The sequence below is a fragment of the Panthera onca genome, chromosome A3 (assembly GCF_046562875.1).
Source record: "Panthera onca isolate mPanOnc1 chromosome A3, mPanOnc1 haplotype 2, whole genome shotgun sequence".
Lineage (NCBI taxonomy): Eukaryota > Metazoa > Chordata > Mammalia > Carnivora > Felidae > Panthera > Panthera onca.
The window spans coordinates 39,648,580-39,670,353 of record NC_138341.1 but is presented as its reverse complement, the minus strand read 5'-3'; the positions used below and the strand labels follow the sequence as shown (position 1 = coordinate 39,670,353).

Genomic DNA, 21,774 nt, shown 5'->3' with positions numbered 1-21,774 from the left:
AGCTCCCTAGCCCCTAATCCATGCCCCTACCCTCCATAAGCCTGAAACCCACTAATGGATCAGACATCAGTGGGTCCCAAAGGGGGCTGCACCTCAACACCACCATATATGGGTCTCATCCCAGATTTATTGAATCCTCTGGGGATGGGCCCAGGACTCTGCATGTCTAACAAGGTCCCCAGGTCAAGCCTAATACAGGGAACCTGATGCCAGGCACTTGACAACCAGAGGTAGACATCGGGAACAGAGATGTGGTTTCCATAAAGCTGTGGCCTCTGCAGGAGTTAGATCTCAGAGCTAGTGTGGTCTTTGGCATGTAGGGACTGAGGGTGTGCATGGTGAACGGGGGCACAGGGATGGGAGCCGATGGTAGAATGACAGGAAACATTCATGCAGGGAAAAGGAACCACAGGAGCCACAAGCCCTGGGTGGGCAGGAGGAGACACTCAGGTAGTCAAGACAGGTAAGCCCTCCTAGGAGTATAAGGTCGGAGAGGAAGAGAACAGAGAAAGCTGTCTTGACCCACGTCCAGCTGTGCCTGTTGCCTCCAGGCTTGGTTCACGCACTATTCTCCACCCACCCCCAGCCCTTCGATAATCAGATGGAAGAGGCAGAACCCTTTGATGCAGGAGGCCTAACCCTGGCCCCTGTCAGAGTCCCCAGGCCAGCCTCGCATCCTGGCCAGAATGGTGCTCTGCCTCTTGGCTGTCCTGGCACGATCTGATGGACATCTGTGTTGATGGCTACTCCGGGTTATGTGCCACATGGTGGACGGGGCCTCTCTCCGTGAAAGCAAGGCCTGTGAACTGGAAAAGATGAAAAGTGAAATGATACCTACCTGAGCTGCCGGCGCTCTCAGAAGCACTCCTGGACATCTTAGGCTGGCCATGTTTGCTGCTGGCTCGCCCAGACCCCTGTGGGGGGGGGCTGGAGGGGGCAGGGGCACCGTCACCCCGGATGGTGGTGAGGTCCTGCATGCTGAAGCTCCGGAGTCTCTCCGATAAGGCACCCTGTCCCTGGATACAACACAGGAAGGGGGCACACGTCAGAGGCCTGCCCCACAGACCACAGGCAGTAGTGGGGGTGGGGGGAGTGCAGACACAACAGAGGCCAAGAGGAAGTTCTGACAGTCGGCAAGGTGAAACTCAAGACCTGGAAGGACTCTGCAGAGGGGCAGGTGCCTGGTGTACTGGCTGGAAACACTGAGAGGAGCAAGGCCTGGAATATTCCAGGGCCTCCTGTGGGTCTCAGCCATCGTGCCTCTGGCTCCTGGCTCCTTCTCCTTCATTTTAAAATTTTTTTTAATGTTTATTTTTGAAGGAGAGAGAGACAGAGCATGGCGAGGGGTGGGGGTGGGGGGCGAGGGGAGAAGGGCAGAGAGTGGGAGACACAGAAGCCAAAGCAGGCTCCAGGCTCTGAGCTGTCAGCACAGAGCTCGATGGGGGGCTCGAACTCATGGACCACGGGATCATGGCCTGAGCAGAAGTCAGACGCTTAACCGACTGAGCCACCCAGGCGCCCCTCCTTCTCCTTCAGATGCCCACATCGCATGATGAGTTAGAGCCACAAACAGACCCAGGGCGGAGGAAATGACTGCGACCTACAGTTCCTACTCTTGAGGGGCTGTCTGCTGCTTCTCTGGCTTTACATAAATAAAAGTCCCTACATAGCCACATTTTTGCTCAGTTTCCAGTACACAAGAATCTGGTCAGAAAAATCAAAACCTAATAATCGATGTGCTCAGTCCTTACACTTTTCAAAGGAAATAAAAATCAGCTGGTATTTTTTTAAAAATGTATGACAACAGCAACTTCTTTTCTCTGTTCATGTTACTGTTTATGAGGCACATTTGTTTCCACTCTTGCATTTGAGCTTCATAAAATACCCAAAAGGTAATGAATCAGGAAAGAAAAAACATGACATTAAAAAAAAACCAAAAACTGCTGACTGTAACCATTTCATATTCTGATAGAGTCACAGAATTCATCTCAGGGGAAAACTGTTCTTTTGTTTAGGAAAGCGGGAGATCAATCCATTATACTTATGAAAGGGAAGGTCCTTGCTGTCTGGATGAGAGAATCTGTGTCACAGTGAAAAGGATCATAATGAAGGCTCAGGGAGGGGGCATCGCCTTAGGGGTGCCTCGGGGGCTGGAGAGGGACCTTGTGTTTGGAGGAGAAGGAACTTGAGAGGGGGCTGGGGGCTGGTAGGAGACTGGGGTTAATTGAGAATTGGGTTGGGATTTGAGCAAAAGGTGACAGGCAAGTAACTACCAAGCAAATCAATGAAGTCGGGCATCTTCAGAAATACTGGAGGGCGTGCAGACTTCCCACAGGTACACGGGACAGCAGAGGACAGCAGAGGAGGTATTTTATTAGGATAATGAAGGGAAAGTGGTCCTAGAGGGCTGGACTACTTGGGAACAGTAAGACACAACAGATATAATAGAACCAACAAATCAGCGCAAAATAGGTGGGAACAGCCAACAAGAGGGCTCTGGGTTGGGGGTGGGTTTAATAAAACAAACAAGGGCCACAACATGGCAAAGGGGTTGGAGGACTTTTTTCATTTTACTTAAGGGAAAAAAAAAAAAAACAAAAAACAATGAAAATGGCCAGCAAAGCACCGCAGTTCATAAAAGTGACTAGTCAAAGGGCCAGTTAGATAAAGGAGCAAATGCAAATGCAGAATGAGTTAGTTAGAGGGAAGGGGGAAAACAAAAGGAGCTTGCAGACAGGTCTAGAAGAAATGTCAGAATAAAACAAAGATGCATTAAAATATGAAAAAGATAAGTTCTCAACATACCAAAGATCTAAAAACGTCTCTAGGAAATTAAGAGCAAAAAGAAAACTATTTAAATAATCAGATATATACGATCAGAATTATAAATCCAGACAAAGGAGTGTTTTATGTTAAAAAAAAAAAAAGAGATGGAAATCACCCCCAGACACCCCTCTGATGTCTGATGGTGGCCAAGGGGTCTGAGGCCTCACCTTCTAGACATTAACAGCTGGGTTGTCTGTGCCATGAAAATGAGGTGAGACTAGCTGCCCAGTATAATCCCCTCCAAAGCTATCAGCCAATGATCTATGATTATTTAACTCAGAAGCACTTAAGGTGACATCTAGAATTTAGAGGCGCGCCTGGGTGGCTCAGATGGTTAAAGTGTCTGACTTCCGCTCAGGTCGTGATTCTGTGATCCATGAGTTCAAGCCCCATGTTGGGCTCTGGGCTGACAGCTCAGAGCCTGGAGCCTCCTTCAAATTCTGTGTTTCCTGCTCTGTCTGCCCCTTCCCCCAATCTAAAAAATAAATAAACATTAAAAAATTTTTTTTAGAAATGAGAGGGCTAAGGAACAAAAATGAGTTCTGAAAAGAGGCAGGAAATATTGACAATGACAATGGAGTAATTCAGTGTCAGGTTCACATTCAGAAAGGCTACCCAGTGGTTCACTTTCAGTCGTCCTCCCATTCAGTCACTTTTGTTCAACAATTATTTATCAAGGATGTTCTCTGGGCAAGACACTATGCTAGGTGTTATTAGGAAATACCAAAAATAGAGTTCGATTTCTGACAAAATGTAAAAAGGCAAATGTACAAATAACCACACAGCTTGTGCCACACCAGAAGCTCCACAAACTGACAATTAAGAGCAATGGTTCTGGAGTCAGACCCAGAGTCAAATTACAGTCCTATCACTAAGAGCTGGGTGACCTTAACCTCTCTCCACCTCAATATTCTCCTCTGCTAAGGAGCATCCACATGGCGAGATATAGTGAGGATTACATGAGATTATGTCCATACGATAGTATAAAGCCCAATGCATGGTAAGCGTTCAAAAAATGCCAACTATGATGATGGTGATGATGGTGGTGATGATGAGCATGAGGATGATATGCTGCCTGAGACACACGAGTTGCTGTTGAAATAAAAAATAAAAAGACGACATCCGGCCAAAAGGACAAGGAGGGGCTTCATGAGCCCAAGCCCAAATAAATGCTCAGGGACTAAGTCCATCAATGTGCCTGCCAGCTCCTGCCAATGTTCAGCAATGTATCCGAGAGCAAGCAGCAACAGGCACCATACATGTCCTTTTCAGCAAAGCACTCAAGTCCACTCCCAGAAGCCAAGCCAGCCTAGCTCCAATATCACTAACATCATGAAGACTGGAAGTGGCAGAGGTTAGCAAAGAAAAGGGGATAATAATAGCTCTGTATCAACACGGTCCTGACTCAGACGAAATCATAGCAGCATGGGCACAAGGATCTTGAAAACAAATTAGCCTTTATCTGTCAAAACATTCTGAGGTGGTTAGAATTAATATGGCTCTCTCATTTGTAAACCTCTCAGCCCGTCTCCGTCTCCTCTCAAAACCTCATTTCCATTCATTTTCCACAAACCCCAATCCACCCTGCCACTTTGGCTCTGCTCTGGAGAACGTCCATTTTATTATTCTGGGAACAATCAAGAATTGTTCACTGGTACTCTGCAAAACTGGGTTCCTTATTTGGGAATATAAATTTGGATCCCCTAAGTTTGTTAAAGCTTAAAACCACATTCTCCATAATTCAATGAGCCACATCACCACATTAAAGCCTTTAAAGAGTCCTATACTGTTTCAGGTTAACTCACTGTATCTCCAATGAATTTGACCACACTGGGATATACTGTTAGTTGACCATCCAAAAGTCACTCCCAACCCCTTTCTTGACACGATGAAAAAAAGAAAAAAAAAAAAAAAAAACAGATTTCCCAATCTCCCTTGTAGCTATGGATGGCTATGTGGTTCAATTCTGGCCAATGGGAGGTAAGGGAAATTTGCTAAGGGATTTCTGGGAAAGGCATTTCTTTCCCCAAAATGCAGGAGAAAGGCCTGAACCTGCTCCCTGTCTCCTACCTTTGACTGTGGTGGAACTGCCATCTTGTGACTAGGTGACTCACAGAGACATCCATTTAGAGCCCTGACATCTCTGACTCACCGGAATAATGACAGTACCCGCTTACTCCCAGACTTCTTGTGAATGATCTTCATCTATTTCAAGACATATATTTTTTCATCTCTGAAATTGAGGTGGGTCTTAAAATTGTTGTTGCCTTGACATCATTGTCATTGCCTACACATGAACGCATTTGGTTGTCATCCCCATGGCATGAATGGACAACTGAACTGAATTGAAACCATTCAGAACCACCCACAGAAGAAATATGAGTCCAGGTTGTCTAAAACACACTCCATTGACACCTCTGGTAAGATCAAGAAAGTGGCAGCATCCACACTGGCAGAATGGTTATCAGCGGCATGGATGAAAATCCCAGAGACAGCAGCCAGCTGTGTATTACCAACGCTCTGGAAAGTGGAGCGTGACACAGCATGGTCATAAACAGACACTGACAAGCTCAGTTGAAAAGTGATTCAGAAGAGTGAGACTCAGAAACTGAAGAACCGAGGTTAGGAAGAAATTCAATCAATTTATTGTGCTTATGTGTTCCTTTTAATGTATGTGCAAAGTGATACACACAAAAAATCTATGTCTAAAGTCTAAAAGGGTCCTTTTGATAAGTAGAAGTAAAAATTCTAAGTGGAAAAGGATTAAGCCCTAATTTGATTGGCAATATTTTCCTCCTTTAGGGGTAGATAACAATGTTATCTTAGTCTTAGAAACTATCCCATTCTTTTTTTAAATAGGCTTCATGCCCAATGCAGAGCCCAACATGGGGTCTAATGTGGGTCCTGAACGGACAACCCCAAGATCAAGACCTGAGCTGAGACCAAGAGTCAGACACTTAGCCAACTGAGTCACCCAGGTGCCCCCAAACCACTGCATTTTAGATTCAATACAATATGGTTGCACTTCTCAGAGAAGTGTTGTCTGACCATCTCCGCTCCCTGTTGTATGCTTTCAGTGAAGTCTGTACTTCTTTGTAGAACCTCACACAATTACATTTAACTATTGGTATTGTTTGTTGGTTTGTCTTCCCCTCCAGATTGTTTCATTTATCAGTGTCTGCCATGTTACCTGACATACATTAGGGCTCAAGGAGTTGAATGAATGAACATACAGCCATTTATTGATCAATTTCCTCAGTAAAGAGCAGTAACCGGAAATCCCCACCCCTACCCCAGTGCATCGGCCAGGGTCCCATACCTCAAGGAGCATTCTGTTGAATAGGGACATGTGCTCTGTCCACAAGGAGTATATGAGAAAGGCCAGAGGGCTGGAAGGTGCAAAGGACAGAGAGTGTGCATTGGAGCAGCCAGACATGCCAGAGGAGACTACGCTTGACCTGGCCTTAGAGGACTTGGGTAGGTGAAGATGGGGACCAGGTGGAAAGAGAAGTATATTTCTTGGTCATCCAGCACTCAGAGCTGCCCATTCAATGACAGATGAGGTCTTTGCAGTTTTGTCTGCTAAGGGGATGGGGGTCCAGTTATACTGTGTTAATGGCCAAATGAATGCATTTGTGAAAGTGCCTGCTGAAAGGTCACAGGGTTCCTTTTAAAACAGCTGGACCAGTGGGGGGCGGGGGCAGGAGTGACACATACTCTTCACTGCATGCCCTCTTTTGTGCTTTTGGAATTTTATACCATAAACATATATTACCTTTAAGAATCATTACCACTTCATTTTTAGAAACACTCATAGCACTTTCCCAAGATCACCTTGAGGATCCTATTTTGTAAATATAGGGCTTATATGATGCTGACAAGTGCCATCTAGACCAAAACAGAATGACATGAGACTACTTAAAAAAAAAAAAAAAAAACCCAAAAAACAAAAAACAAGATTAGAACAGAGAAGGAAGAAGTGGTGCCTCCAGAAACTGCAATATATTAGCTGTCCAGCCCCAAGAGCCTTGTCTCAACTCTGTTATGAGGGGCCTTGACCAAGTCACCTTGGTCTTTGTCAGCTTTGCAACCTCATTGGGAAATTAAAGCATTGAACAAGATTCCCTTCCAACTGGAAAATTCTAAGTTCAAGAATCTGTGACCCTCTTTGGTGGCTCATTATCTGGCTCTGATTGCAATTCCAAAATAAGGGTTTTTAGAATTAGTTGAAAATCTCTAGAATAATTGTTGGGTCTCCCACAGTAACTCTGTGTGTTTAACATGTGTGTGTATTTAAAATTTTTTTTAATGTTTATTTATTTTGAAAGATTGAGAGAGAGGGCAGGAGGGGCACAGAGAGACAGTGATAGAGAGAGAGAATCCCAAGCAGGCTCCACACTGCCAGCACAGAGCCCAACGTGGGGCTCGAACTTACAAACTGTGAGATCTTGACCTGAACCAAAAGCAAGAGTCAGATGCTCAACTGACTGAGCCACCTAGGCACCCCATGTGTCTGTGTTTTGAAAGTCCTATATCAATTTCCTCCCCAGCCAACACTCAGTTTAGAATATGAGCCATAGGAAAAGCTAAGGATGTGGGGGCCCTTTCATGAACCAAGGTCAGCCTACTTCAAGTACATCTGAGTACTCAAGTACATCTGAGTCTGCCCCTAGGGCTGTCATGTCACAAGTCAGCACTGTCCTTACCAGCCCACCTCTCAGCCTACCACCATATAATCTGTTGTACTCTTGACCTCTTCATTCCCTAGATGTTATAAGCATGTCTACCCAGTTTTGTTATTGTTGCTTATTTACATGTTGTTTTAACAGACCCACCTCTCTGCTTTCTGGGCAGGTCAACACAGGGCCTGGTGATTCTTTCAGGGTGCTCCTAGAATCCCCAGAAATCCCACAGAAGTGCCTTGAGGCAAGGGAGGGTAATCCATTCCTGATTGTTCAATCTTTTTTTTTTTTTTTTTTTTCTGGCTAAAACTCTTAGAAAATTAGACTTCAAGAGGTAAACTGTGTCACTGAACTTTCTGAGATCTTTAATTTCTAATCTTTCCCCCAGTTGGTAAGGGATGAGGAAGCCACTTAGCTAACACACTGCCGAATTCTGTATGTTTTGATGTTTTTCTTCTTTTTTAAAAAAGAAGTGTGTGTGTGTGTGTGTGTGTGTTTTAAGTAAACTCTACCCCCAACGTGGGGCTCAAACTCATAACTCTGAGACCAAGAATTACGTGCTCTACCAACGGAGCCAGCCAAGTGCCCATTTTGATGTTTTTCTTAGTAAGGGGAACGGGTGTGTTCCTGGGAAAACCCAGACCTTTACTAATCTGGTATTCCGAGTAAAATAATTTACCACTAATAGGATGCCTGCCATGAGGGCCCACAGAGCCCAGATGCAACACAGCAACTAAGCTTGGCTGCAAGCCCCTGATGAGGTCCTCTTTTCCCGGGGGACACACCAAGTCACAGGGGAAGGCTCTAGCAGAGCCTTCATGGATATCGAATGCCTGTAACTAATGACAACAAGAATAAAGACAACAGGTTTTAGTGAGTCAGGCAATGGACAACAAAGCCACCAGCATAACCACATTCCCCACTGGTAATTCAGAAAGAGTTAGTATTTCCTTCTCCGTACCCACCTCGCTGACAGTTAACCTCTATAGCCACACATGCTCTACATCAATGCCAAGCAGACTCCTTATCAACATGCTGATGAAAATGGGCCACCTTGATTGTGACATCAAATTAGATTAACAAACAAAGGAGAAAGAAAGAAAGAGGATTTCTCCCCCAATAGCATCAGTCATCAAATTCAACTCGTTCTCCAGGCATTAAGCAAAGAAAAAAAAAAAAATCCAAGTAAGTTAATCACAGGTTAGATGCTACCAAACTGACACGAAAAAGAGGCTCTGGAAGGATGCCAAAGTGGGACTGGTTCTGGATTAACACACACGAACACACGCAGGTGTCGGTAGGAGAAACACCTGGTTCCGATCCAGACCATGTGCTGGTGGGCAGAGGTCGCTGCTGGCCTCTCTACCCGACTGGATCAGTTTGGAGTTAGTCACACCTCTCAACGGGGTTACCTGCCCTTCTCTGAGGTCCAAAGAGGAGACAAAATGAAAGAGTCGAGCCACCTGACAAATGGGAAAAGAAAAAAAGCCATGGGCACCAAGCCTACAAAACAGGATTGAAGGGAGCCATGCTGTCTTCACCACCTCACTCACTCACTCACTCACTCACTTCCTCCTTCCCTCATTTGAGCGAATGCAGAGGGAGTGTTCACAAAGCTCTGTGTGAAGCCCCACAGAGGAACAAAGATGAACGTGAAACATGATGCGATCCCTACTCCCAAGGAGCTCACAGTCTAGCTAGGGCATCAAGACACAAATGCACACAAGGCAGCAAATGACAAAAATGACAAAACGCGAGGCAGAAGTTCCAGGGAGGGAGACAGCGCAGCTGGCTGACACTGGCGGAGGTCTCACACGAGAGCTCACACTCGAGTGGAGCCAGGGCTGTGGCACTGGAACAAAAGGGGAAAAATACTGCAGCCTGGTCATCTGATCCAGGCCTGCACTCTGGTGATAGGGCTTCGGGGTCACCAGGAAGGACTCTCCACACACAGCTGATGTCCCTGTCCTCGCACATAGACGTCCACCACTGAGTCTCAGCTAGAAGCTTTGCCTTGTCCAAGCTTCCTCCTTGGAAAGGCAAAGGCCCTGAGGGGAGGTTGATGTGGTAGCGATCCCACTTCCTGGGCAGGGTTGGGGGTGTGGTGCAGGCGGAAGACAGGAGAGATGTTGCTAAAGGACAATGAGGGGGAGAAAGGACTGGAGCGGGGGCGGGGAGGGGCACATCCACAAGACAAATTTGTTCAGCTGTTGGTGAAAAGAGGAGCTATGGTTGTGTTTGCACATGTGCCCATATTATCATAAAAATGATGACGCTCTAAAGAAACTCTATCTTACGGTAACATGTATTTGTAACCCAAATTCCTTCACCTAGAATGTACTATATCCTGCATTTGAGTGTTGCCCCAGCCCTGCCTCAGGGCAAAGAGGGAGCCTGCTTTGGTGGCATTTGTTGGCCGCCTCTTGTATATTAATGCACCTTCTTAATTCCCAGGGATGTTTGATATAAAATGGTCACGAGAGGAGACAGACAACCTTGACTGTCTCCAGGGCTGTGACCAATTCTAAAATTCTCAGTGGCAAGACAGTCATCTCTCAGGTACTCAGCCATGTGTTCTCAGGGGCTGGTGATGTAACCCAAGTAAATAAAGGTCAGGAAACATTAGCCCAATGTGTTGGGGGGGGGGGGTGGGCCTGGGAGGGGGCCCGGGGGTGCTTGGAGAGATTCAGGGAAAATGGGACTGGGAACTAGAAAGTCTCACTCTGAGCCCAGCTTGGCCACTAACAGCTGTATGACCCTGAGTGAGCCACTCAACATCCGGGTCTCAGTGTCCACCCCTGAGAAGTGGTGGTGGTGGGGTTACAAAGACGGCATCTAAGGCTCCTGCCTGCTCTAGCAACCTATGGGTTTGACATTCCTTGTCTCTTGGGGGAGGGCAGATGCTCACTGTTGTAAGCTGGCCCCAGGGACCCACTCACCACGAGGCTGAAGAGGAGGAGGAAACAACTGTATGGAAAATGGGGCCGAGAGCCACGAGGGACCTGAAGCCCAGGGCTGGAGGGTGGCTTGCCCAGGGAGACACAGCACCAGCAAGGCGGGCCGGGGACAAGAGTGCAAGTAACACCAGATCCTGTGCTCACGCTACCGCACCAGAGAAAAGACGGGAAGAGAGCCTAGATCCACAGGACAGGGAAATTCAGTTTCCTCTCCAGAAGAGTCTGAACTGTAAAGAGCTTCCCAACACCAGCATCTGACTTGTTCCTTTTATTCTGCTCAACAGAATAATGATCAACCTCAGAGATCAAACCAGCATACAGAAGTGAGTAACAGACAACCTTTATTAAGCATTTAGTATGAGCTCTGCATTCTTTGAAATCTTTATCTCCATCATCTCATGAGTGTTTTGTGGCATCATGCCTATTTTTCAGGTGAAAAGGCTGAGGCTCAGAGAGGTGCAGCAGTAATGCGGGAGCTGGGGTGTTTAATCGGGCCCTGCTTACCCCCAAAGTCCACGCGTGATGCGGAGTACTGCTCTATAAGCTGTGACAGCTAAAAATATGTACGACAGTCCTTCATTCCTTTAACATTTACTGAGCACCTACTAGGGATGCAGATAAGATATGAATTCTAGGGGCACCTGAATGGCTCAGTCCAACTTTAGCTCAGGTCACGATATCACGGTTCATGGGTTCAAGCCCCGCATCAGGCTCTGTGCTGACAGCTCAGACCCTGTAGCCTGCTTTGGATTCTGTGTCTCCCTCTCTCTCTGCCCCTCCCTTGCTCATGCTCTGTCTCTCTCTCTCTCTCTCATACATAAACATAAAAAAAACAATATGAATTCTAATGATGACAACAGAGTGCCATGTGGGGACCAAGAAGCAAGAGAACAGTTCCACCTGGAATCAGAACAGGTTTCCATGGAGACAGTGGCATTTGACCTTGAAGGGTGGAAAGGATTTCAAACAGGGGGTGACAGGGGCAGATGAAGGACCAACAAGAGCAGAGGCAGGAAAGAGAAAAGTCTAGAAATAGCAACTCTGTGTGCTATTTCTAGAACAGCACAGAAGGTGGTGCTGTAAGTGCAGTACAAGAGGAGCCAGAAAGGTAAGGAGGGACAAGACAGAAAGGCTAGGATCAGAGCTCAAATGGCAAAGAAGAGCAGCAGTGACTATCTGGGTGGCTACTGCAATAGTCCAAGCCAAAAGGAAGGGTGTGGGGAAGGCCTAGAGAAAGGGAAGAGATGTAAAATGGGCAGGACTTGAAGAGTAAGTAGGAAGAAGGAAGACCATCAAAGATGACTGAGATCTGGAGCCTGGAGGTCTGGAAGGGTGATTTCATTGTCATCAGAAAGATGGGACACAAGAGGAGGGGTAGATTCAGAGTTAGGAAAATACTAAGTAAAGATACCAAGGAGACAAGGTGAGGAGAAGTTCAGCAGAGAATCAGAAATGCAATACTGGAGTCCCAGGCAGAGAAGCTAATCTGGGAACCAGGCATCAGGGGACAGCTGAAGGTGAGATGGTCCTGGGAGGGAGAAGAGAGCGAGGTGAGGCCCTGGAGAAATCCCACTCAACACTGCTGAGCGAGGGGAGGAGGAAGGGAGCTAGCAGGAGAGAAGAGTCTGGAAGGAGGAGGTGACTAAGAAGGCGCCACATCACCACAGCCAAGAAGAAGCTCTTCCTGCTCACAAGTGATCTTGAAAACGCTTTCTCAGACCTCATAGGTTCAACCAGACTCCTCTCCAAGACCAGGTAAGCAGGGAGGCTTCTCTCTTCCCACCTGGACCCTTGATGCATCCAGCTATACACAACCTCCACAGGTAAACTTGGAACAGAGAGGGGGCAAGAGACATCCGTGTGAGTTCCTGGCCCTTCCTCTTTAGCTGACTGGTGGCACTGTGTCTTCTTTTGTTTTCCTCTCCCTAGCCATCTACCAGGTGGAGTGAGGTGCCATAGTCGTCCCAGCAGAAACACGGGAGAGGAGGGATCCAGGATGATGATGGGGTGTTGAATAATGAAGGCGAACATGGTAGAACCACACTGGCAAGAAGTCTTGTTTGGTTCTGATTCAACAAGTTGCAGAGAGCTTAGCTCGGGTGCAAGCTGATTTGTTTGAGAGACTTAGACGGCAGGCAATACTTCCAAACTTTTTCAGCAGGTTGTTCAGCAGTTTAGATAATCTTGGGGTTTAAAACTGGTTGCCATGGTGAAGTGTAAATATTAATTTTATGTCACACTGTCCTTAGCTAAAACAGAAGAGAGAAGGCCAACTTGATGTAACCCAGCACAATGGCTTGAAAGTGTTCCTCAGCTACTGGATGGAGCAGACACGAGGGTGTGACAGTGAGGTGAGACACAGAGACATGGAGGGGATGGCAGTCTTCTTTCTTGGAAATGCTTTCTGAGAATGAGCTGACACAGGGAAGTTTTATAGAAGGAAAATCAATACTTGTCCTCTGATTAATTGTAAACAGGTGGTTTGCACCTAATTAATATTCAATAGATAGCCAGAAACAAAAAACAAAAAACAAAAAACAAAGGCAAGGAAAAACGACTCCAGTCTGGCCAGAAGCTGCAAATCACTGGTTTTATGAGCCTCTGGGAATGAGCTTCTGGTTCCAAAAATAAAGTTTCATGGTGGTTTGAAAGCAGTATTTTTTTCAAGCAAGAAGTTTAGATAAGGCAGTGATGGATAAAAGGTAAGGATAATAGGGAGGGGACTTTTTTTGTTTAACTATGCCAAAAACTATCTCGTAGAGTTTGTTTTATTCTTAAGGCAAAATTGAGTGGGACTTTAAAAATGAGCGGGGAAACACCACAAGTTGTCTCTCTGTGGCTCTAGTACCCATGTTCAGGTGCCATCCTGTAACCGGGGCTTGGCTATCCCTTGGCGGCTGTTGACCATAACTGCAGGCAAAGTGCCTGAGTTTTGGCTGGCAGATTGGGGAAATGGAGGTCATGGCGTGAAAGCAGCACTGGGCCAAGGAAGAAGAAATAAAAGCAACACCATGGGTGATGCTATAGGTTGAGTTTCCATCTCCCTGTTTTGCTGCTGAACCTCATTTAAGGAGGCCCCACAGTGCTCAGTGGGTAAGAGAGGGGTCCTGTCAAAGCCAGGGCACTGCAGGTGAAGGGGGGAAATAAAGGCAAAGAGAACCCAAGACGTTTCATAGAGGGCTTGGGGCAGTGCTGCCCAAGAGAACCTTCCGTGATGTTGGAAACCGTCTATATCTGTACCAGCCACCTGCTACCACAGCTGCTGAGGATTGGAAATGGGACTAGTACAACTGAGAAATTGAATTTTAAATTTACGTAATTGTAATTAATTCAAATGTAAGTAGCCGCACTGGACAGAGCGGGACTAGAGAATCAAAAACGTTTATTCTTCAGATCAACAAGGTTTGATGAGTAGCTATGAATGCAGAATGCTAAACAAGTAGGCACTGGTTCTTTATTTTGTTTTTTTCTAGGCAAGAGACAAAGGAAAAGAATCTAGAGTCCCTCATCTCCAGACGCTAACAATATAATAGGAAATATTAGATTCTAGGGAGAAAAACCCACACACAATCTGGGGAAGCAGAACCCCGAATCCACAGCACCCAGAATCCATTGCACTACTTGCAGCAGTGTCTTAACGGGTGACTTTAACAACAGAATTGGTACTGGAGGAGCTGTTCTAAGGATCGGATCTCCAGGGGGAGTAAAAAACATTATTTTTCAAGTTATGGGACAAGTAAAAAGCAAGGTTTGTTTACTAGGTCTAAGAACGGGGCAGATGGAAGAGACCTAATATGTGCTTCCTAGTTCAAGAGCGGTAAGGTGGCCTTGGACACCTCACAGTTTTAAAACTTTTTATCAATTGGTTTTTCTCCTCATGGTTTCTCTTTCTTGTGAGAATGTGTTTTGTTTATTTTAGAGAATTATTTTTACTTTTCTTAGGTTTATTTATTTTGACAGAGAGGGAGAGCATGAGAAAGGGAGGGTGAGAGAGAGGGAGAGGAGAATCCCAAGCAGGCTTCATGCTGTCAACGCCGAGCCCCACGCAGGGCTCATACCCACGGACCTTGTGATCATGACCGGAGCCAAAAACAAAACTCAGACGCTTAACCGACTGAGCCACCCAGGCGCCCCTCTAGGGCATTATTTTTAAAAAGAGAGAAAGATTTCCAATTCTAGTCTTTAAAAAACCTGGGGCTCAATTTTCCCTCTGGGTGAAATTACTGGCTGGGAAACACCCAGCTTTGAGGCTCAGAGCCCACTCAGAGACAAGGGACGTTTAGACCGATGGTCCTAGAGAAGGGTGTCCTCAGGAAGGAGACAGAGCAGTTTCATAGAAAGAAAAGACGCATCGACATTTCCCAGGGACAGAAACCCTGGGGAAAACTGGGGGTGGGAGGGGGGATTAGTAGTCCTGGAGGAGAAACTTCCCATGTGTAATTGTGTTGTTTTCGTTTTTCCAGTTCTAAAATAAAATATCAACGTTAATAACAACTTATATTTGTACAATACTGTTTACAAAGTTTCTTCACTCCTGATGATGCAAAAACCCTGTAAACATCTGTTTCTTTTCTTTTCTTTTCTTTTTTTTTAAGGAAAGGGCTCAAATACAAGAAAAATTACAAGAAAAGAAGTATTAACTAAAAGTGTGGCCACATGTTGTACACCTTAAGCTAATATAATCTTACATGTCAATTATACTTTAATTAGAAAGAAAGAAGGAAAGAAAGAAAGAAAGAAAGGAAGAAAGAAAGAGAAAGAAAGAAAGAAAGAAAGAAAGAGTAACCAAAAGATCTTTTTTTTTTTTTTTTTTTCAAAAGATCTTTTAAGCTCCACACTTTCCTCCTGGGGAGCCCTCAAAGGATGGGGAAAAAAAAGCAGAAGACAGAGGAAAAATGACCCTTCATCTAGTCACCTGATCCCAGCCTCCTTTTATTCTGAAGTAAGAGACAGTCTTTCGGTTACCTCACACTCTCTTGCATGTCCATCTGGCTAAACGCAGTAGATGTTTAGAGTGAGAACTGATTTGTGAGTTGAGGGTGTTTTCTGGGAGGAGAAAGGTAGGGCCCAGGAGTCGTAAAATGGAGCCATAAGTAGGGTGACCATGGGTCCCTGTTTGCTTGGGATTGGGTTCGTGTATGTGGGTTCCTGGTGTAATTATTCCAGAAAGGCGTACTGGACTGGTCTGGACATTAAAATTTATGGTCACCCTAGTCATGGGTGACTTGGCAAAGTATCTTTTTTTCATAAAATTGCTCTGACTATTCCCGTTATCACCAAGGTGGTTCAGGGCTCAGCTGGGTGCAATGCACTGTGCTGGGCTCTTTGTAGCATTACAAAGAGGGAGAAGAATTTGTATTCCCACCATAATATTTCTCAAGTGGCATGAAGTCTTGAGGAAATGAAACATTCACACACACACACACACACACACACACACACACCTGCCTCACTTTCTCATTCGCAAGGTTAATGCTTCTAAGAAGCCAAATCTGCATCCCAGGAATGTTAAAGAAGTTAAGTGTTTTAACCCTAATCACCTGTGCGTTTCTGGTTCTGGATGGGGCCTCAGGCAGTGACCTGTTCAGAACTGGCTGTTTAACAATCATCCGGGCAACTTGTTAAAAATACAGATTGAGCCTACTGCCTGAGATTCTGAATCAGCACATCTGAGAATCTATTAAAAAAAATAAAAACAAAGCTTCCCAGGTGGTTTGGACATGAAAGCCAGATTTGGACTCACTGGTGAGTCATCATCCTTTGACCCCTGCCTAGAGCGATCCATTGTTGCTGTGGAAACCACTGATTTACTCCTCAGCCAGACTGGATTCCACATCTGTTTCAAAAATAGAGGGCATTATTTTTAGAAGACAAGATGTGTTTTCTCCCTTAAGATATTTATATTTGGAGAGGAAAAGCAAAGCCCCCAAAAGGCAGAAAACTTTCTCATCTGAAACAAACTCAACAGGAAGTGGGCATCCTCACGACTTGAGCACAACTAGAAAGAACTAGTGAGCGGTTATTTCCTGAGGCAAGTTTCAGATTGTCTGGAGCTTCCTTCACGTTTAGTTGTTGTAAGGTGCCCGGCTGGAGGCTTGGGCTCATGGGGAGCAGCTGGTGGCGCATGGTCTGAGCGGCTGGTGGCGGCTCGCCAACATGGTATCAAGACTCTGGAGGCTCCAGCTTGAGGCAGACCTGGAAAAGGACGGCCCTACAGAATTACCATCGGAGTAAAATTTACCCACACGCAGCTGTATGGCCAGGAGGCCACACTGAGCCAACCCGATAAATATACCGCACTTATGCTCTATGACTGAGCTGAGGAAACAGCAGCACCCATCTTTCTTCAGGCTTCAGAAGCAGAGGAGATGGGGTGGAGAGAGGAACTGACAGAAGGTTTCTGGAGCTTTATGTCGCAAAGTTGCCCTGATGACTTAAGAATTTAGCAAGTCAGAGTTCTCTTATCTTTCAGCTTAAAAAAGGAAAGCACAAAATGGTTACATCTCAAATAGAAGGATCTTGGCATTCGCTGCTCTTTGTAAATCCTGACACATCTCCTTGGGATACCACAGCAGAATGTCCCCTCCAAAGATACTCACTGGGATCCATCACCTTGCCAGCAACGATTGGACTAAGAGGGACACCTCACTACAGTTCTGTGTTATAGAAGGAGCTGGTCCTTCTCTGAATAGGAATCATTCCGTTTTGGTGTCCCTTCTCTTTCTCCCAGCCTTTGTCTGTAGAACTGCCTGACTTCAGGTAGACAGTACTTTTCAAACAAATGCTCAGCCCCAGTGGGTAAATCTTTCTTCCTACTGTGCTTCTCTTGGGTCAGGACATAGAAAACCCAGCTCGGGCCCCTGATCCTGGCTGTCAACATGCTCCATGCACCATCCACTCAGAGCCCATGGAGCACCAAGGTCGGTATCAACTGACTTCTTCCAAAGCCTTTCACAAGTCTGCCCCCTTGCCTACAACCCTCACACCACCACCTAGGACATACAGCTTCCCTTTGCTCATACAACTCACTTCCCAGTCAGTGTGTCTGCCCAAACATTAGCATAACTGCCTCTCCTCCATCCCAAGCCGACTGTAGACCCCTACTCCACATTTGGACTGGGGGTAAGGGACTGTCACCAGGAAACACAAGGCCATCTCCTGAATTTACTCTGAGGGAAGATGTCTACCAATCGAATTTTTCAGGGCTGAGCACACAATGAGAAATGGACATAATGACAAGGAGAACGTGACGTGAGAAGAAGCTAGGAAGGAACACAGAGGACGTGAATGGGGCTGGATGGAAAAGAGAAGTGATGCTTACATCACAGACCAGAGTTTACTTTGAACCTCCTTCAGTGTTAATTGCGGCTGCTACAGGCATCCTCCTCCTCCATGTCTGTACCACTCACCTCCTCTGGGACCTTGGTTCCTTCCCTCAGGTCAGGTGGGCCACATGAGCTTGGAGCCCACCCACTCACTCAGGTAGTCTCCCCACCTGGCTATTTTGAGTGTAGGTGACTCTCCCAGTGCACCCTGGGAAATTGTAGAGAAGAACTCACTCCCTCCCTTTTCATTTTCTCTTTCTCCCAGGCTTTAGCTCCAACTCAGTCAGAGGTTCTTAATCTGGGACCCACAATGAGTTTCAGGAGCTCTGGGAAACTCTTAATATCGCATACATCATTTGTGCGTGTGTGTGCATGCACACCCAATTTTCTAGGGGCGAGATTCACTATTTTTTCCATCAGATTTTCAAAGGGACCCCCCGAAAAGATGAGGAATCCCTCATTGGTCCTGAGCCTGCCCTGTCCCATTTGTGTGGGTGAAGCAGGGCATGCTGACAGGGTCAAAATGCTCACATGGTTGTAGTGCTCAGGGCCCCACACAGTACCTTGGAAGCAGCCATCACGGCTGCTGTGGCCGCCACATTCAAGCCCCGCTTCCCAAAGTGCACAAGGGCATCATAACTTCGGTCTTTTGCTTGGACCAGGCAATCATCGATTTCCTGTTGAAGGGAAAACGGAGGCACACTGAGTTCGAAGGTTCAAACAAATCTCTGTTCTTTCTCCCTTCTCCTGAACACTGGGCTTGGCAGCTTGCCCAATCACGGATTCTCACTGGAACTGAAAAGTCACTGGCACTTTGGGGTGTGCGTTCAGAGAGGGGAAGGTAGACAGGAGAAAGGAAGGAAACAACAGAGATACAGGGAAGTAAAAAAGGAATTTTGAAAAAACAGCCATTTACCGACCCAGGAAGGTTTCCTTCCAGCAACACCCTACGATTGTTCCTGAAGTCCTCTAACCTCCCAGGGAGGCTCCAGGGGTCCTGGATGTGGACAGGCGTGCCATTCCACACACAGCCATCCTATATGACACTGAAGGAACTGAGGGTGGAGAGAATGCCAAGAGTGAAGCCTCTAACCTGAGACCTGCCACTAACTGGTTGTTAGGCTTCGGCAAGTGTTTATTTAGCCTTCTGAAAAATGAGGACAGTGATAGTACCTAATTGGTGGAGCACGGGGAGGATCACATGAGATCATTCCAGTAAAGTATCTAACACAGTGGCTGGTTTCAATGGAGTGAGAACCACTGTCATCTTTCTATCTCAAGGGGATCAGGCCCTTGCAGTTCTAAAATTCTACAATTCTTAAGAAGTGCCTGGGTACTTCAGTCAGTCTGACTCTTGATTTCGGCTCAGGTCATGATCTCATGGTTTGTGAGATCGAGCCCCGCATTGGGCTTTGCACTGCCAGCATGGAACCTGCTTGGGATTCTCTCTCTCCCTCTCTCTCTCTGCCCCTCCCCTGCACGTGTTCTCTCTCTCTCTCTCTCAAAATAAATAAACTTTAATAAAATAAAATTCTACCATTCTGTAACTATTAAATACTATATCCAAATACCTCTTCATGTAAGATATTGAGGGGAGATATTAGGACACAGAAAGAGATACTAGTGCTATTTTTGTTGATAAGGGAGATCATTTTACAGATAATGAAATAAAAGCAGAGATGAGAAGTCATCCAGCATCATCCCCATGGTAAGAGGGAGGTTGGAAAAAGGATTGAAGTCTCTCTCCTTCAGGGGCAAAAATAATGGTTTACTTCAGATCTGCTTAAACGCTGGCTTTTTCTTTCTGTTTGTTACGTTTGGGTTGTTATCACTGTTGTAGGAGAACAGCTGTTTCGTAACTTACAGTAGCTCATTTCGGAGTTCAGTAACACAACGACACCTGGCCTCAGGCTCATTTGAAGTTCAGCACATTAGTGCATTTCCTTTGCTTTGAGGCATATCGTGGGTGAGTCAACCCCTGTGCATTCCTGGTTTAAGGCTTCCCCAGGAAGTCACCACACTAAGTTTTCATTGTGACCCCTGACTGACTCTGGTAGGGATTCTTGGCAGCTCTTAAGTCAGCCACCTTCACTTCAATGGAAATTAGATTGGTGGCTTCAGGGTGAGCCCAGCATCTGGGGAAAGGGAAACGGAAAGAGTAGGGATTTGACAACCAGGGGAAGAGGGAGATCCTATTCCTCAAAACCCACCCTTCTGAGACAGGCAGTGCTGTATCCTAGTTCCTAAAAGGGTTCTCAGAAATGTCTATAGTAGTCTGCTCATGCAATTAACATGTTCCCTCAAAGCTTCCCTGAGAAGACCAAAGTACTCAACTTTCAGAGACAACAGAAATTGATATACAAAGCCACCTACAGTGCTCCTATTTTATGTTAAGAATCATATCCCAATCAGTTTAGAAGGTCATGTAATATAATTAATGAATGATACAATATTGGGCTCAATAATCCCACCCTTGGCAATTTATTCTAAGACAAGAAGTCAAAAGAAGAAATCCATCTCTATGTATTGTGGTGTTCATGAATCATGAATCAAGATCAAGTACAAATGGCTTATGTGCAAACATGTTTAAGATCTCAGACACAAATATTATATGTATATTAAGTGTTTTTGTTGTTTTTAGGTATTTGGGTTTGTTTGGGTTTTTTCTGGTTCACTTAAAATTTTATTTTAAAGAAAGGTTTAATAGACTGCTATCCATAAAAAAGAAGTTACCAAAACAAATTAGTGAGGCAGAGGTAATGGATAATGGACTTTGCATTCATTATTGTATGAAACCTTAAAAAAAAACAAAACAAAAAAAAACTATAGAACAAGTCACTGAAAGCAAATCCAGCAAATTAAGTTCAGTGGAGATGTTAAACAAAAAAATCATTTTACAGACAGTGACATTGTCTTATAAGAAGCTTAGGATTAAATTTCTTTTCAAGAGATAGAAGTTGTAATTCTTACTTGAATTCTTACTTATTACTGACCCTTTCCTGCAATTTCCCCTGTCTTATTTTTTCCATCTCTGACATTAGACAAATCTATATTTTCATTGCCAAGATGTTTGTGAAGTACTTTGATGCAAAATAAACACAAAAGGTAAACAGCATGAACAAATTATTATGACTGTTCTCATTAGTACTTACCAACCGATAATTACAAAAACAGCAGGGATTCCACTGGTAACACATATTGTATCACTGAACAATAAAGCAACTCTGCACAAGAAATTTATTATCTTCTAGTCTCTGTTGGTAGCTGCCTGGGTACACGCTCAAGGCATTTAATCTCTTTATGCCTCCACTTTTCTATGTTAAGTTTTAAAAGTGATTTTTAATAGTCTATGTAAAAATCAGATCTATAGAAGGACAGGAGCTGAGCATGATAAAAGGAAGGAAATTCAGTTTAGGGAGTTGAATTATGAGCAAATCTTTTGTTGTTTTTTGTTGCAAGGTATGCAAATGTTTTTTAGCAAGTAATGATAAATAACATCTTTTTGAGGATTTCACCACTATTTCTAAACATGTCAAAAAATAGATTAAAAAGAAGATTAGAAGGAACAAATTGTTGGGGGCAAATACGGGACAATCTAGGGTCCCCTACAATAAAACACTCTGTCCTTTTTACTTCTCACTTTTAAATTTTTTACTCACTGGAAGGAGTGACAAAGGCTTAGCAGCATAAATTACCTTTTCTTTTGAAGACAGCGTGGGATGTACAAACTTCCTGTATAGGAGGCTGGAGCCTTTTGTGTAGGGAGACAGCAGCCAGGCGACAAATGCTATTTTTAGTTCATAATAGAATGGAAACCTGGAGAGAGATGAGAAAATACACGTTCTGTTAGGTTCTCAGCAACACTGCCTGGGCCTATGAAGGACGAGCCCAGCACCTCTCGTGCCTGCCCAAGGCTGCAAGGCTCCCAGATTCCTCCTTTCTCCACCCATGAAGCTATACGCATACACTTGCAAACACAGAGCA

The 21,774-nt window shown here is 45.2% G+C and overlaps 1 protein-coding gene and 1 long non-coding RNA gene across 8 annotated transcripts in view; one reads left to right on the top strand and one right to left on the bottom strand.

Annotated features, from left to right (window-relative positions):
• Window positions 1-21,774, bottom strand: part of REEP1 (receptor accessory protein 1) — a 110,422-nt gene that overhangs the window by 14,793 nt on the left and 73,855 nt on the right. For 4 of the 6 annotated variants that reach the window (XM_078444691.2, XM_078444686.2, XM_060655949.3 and 1 more), the window contains exons 4-7: window positions 21,486-21,606; window positions 18,354-18,467; window positions 8,819-8,971; window positions 839-1,016 (exon numbers count right to left, since the gene is read on the bottom strand). In XM_078444691.2, the coding sequence (XP_078300817.1) occupies window positions 839-1,016; window positions 8,819-8,971; window positions 18,354-18,467; window positions 21,486-21,606 (566 nt within the window). The remainder of the gene's footprint in view (window positions 1-838; window positions 1,017-8,818; window positions 8,972-18,353; window positions 18,468-21,485; window positions 21,607-21,774) is intronic. The other 2 variants (XM_078444689.2, XM_078444690.2) reach the window with 1 other exon arrangement.
• On the top strand, window positions 11,443-15,225 carry LOC132693296 (uncharacterized). Of its 2 annotated transcripts, XR_009616708.2 has the most exons (5): window positions 11,443-11,573; window positions 12,184-12,288; window positions 12,395-12,626; window positions 12,715-12,816; window positions 15,061-15,225. It is a non-coding gene; the product is annotated as an uncharacterized LOC132693296 (long non-coding RNA). The 2 variants fall into 2 exon arrangements; XR_009616710.2 differs by lacking the exon at window positions 12,395-12,626 and having other exon boundaries at window positions 12,184-12,220.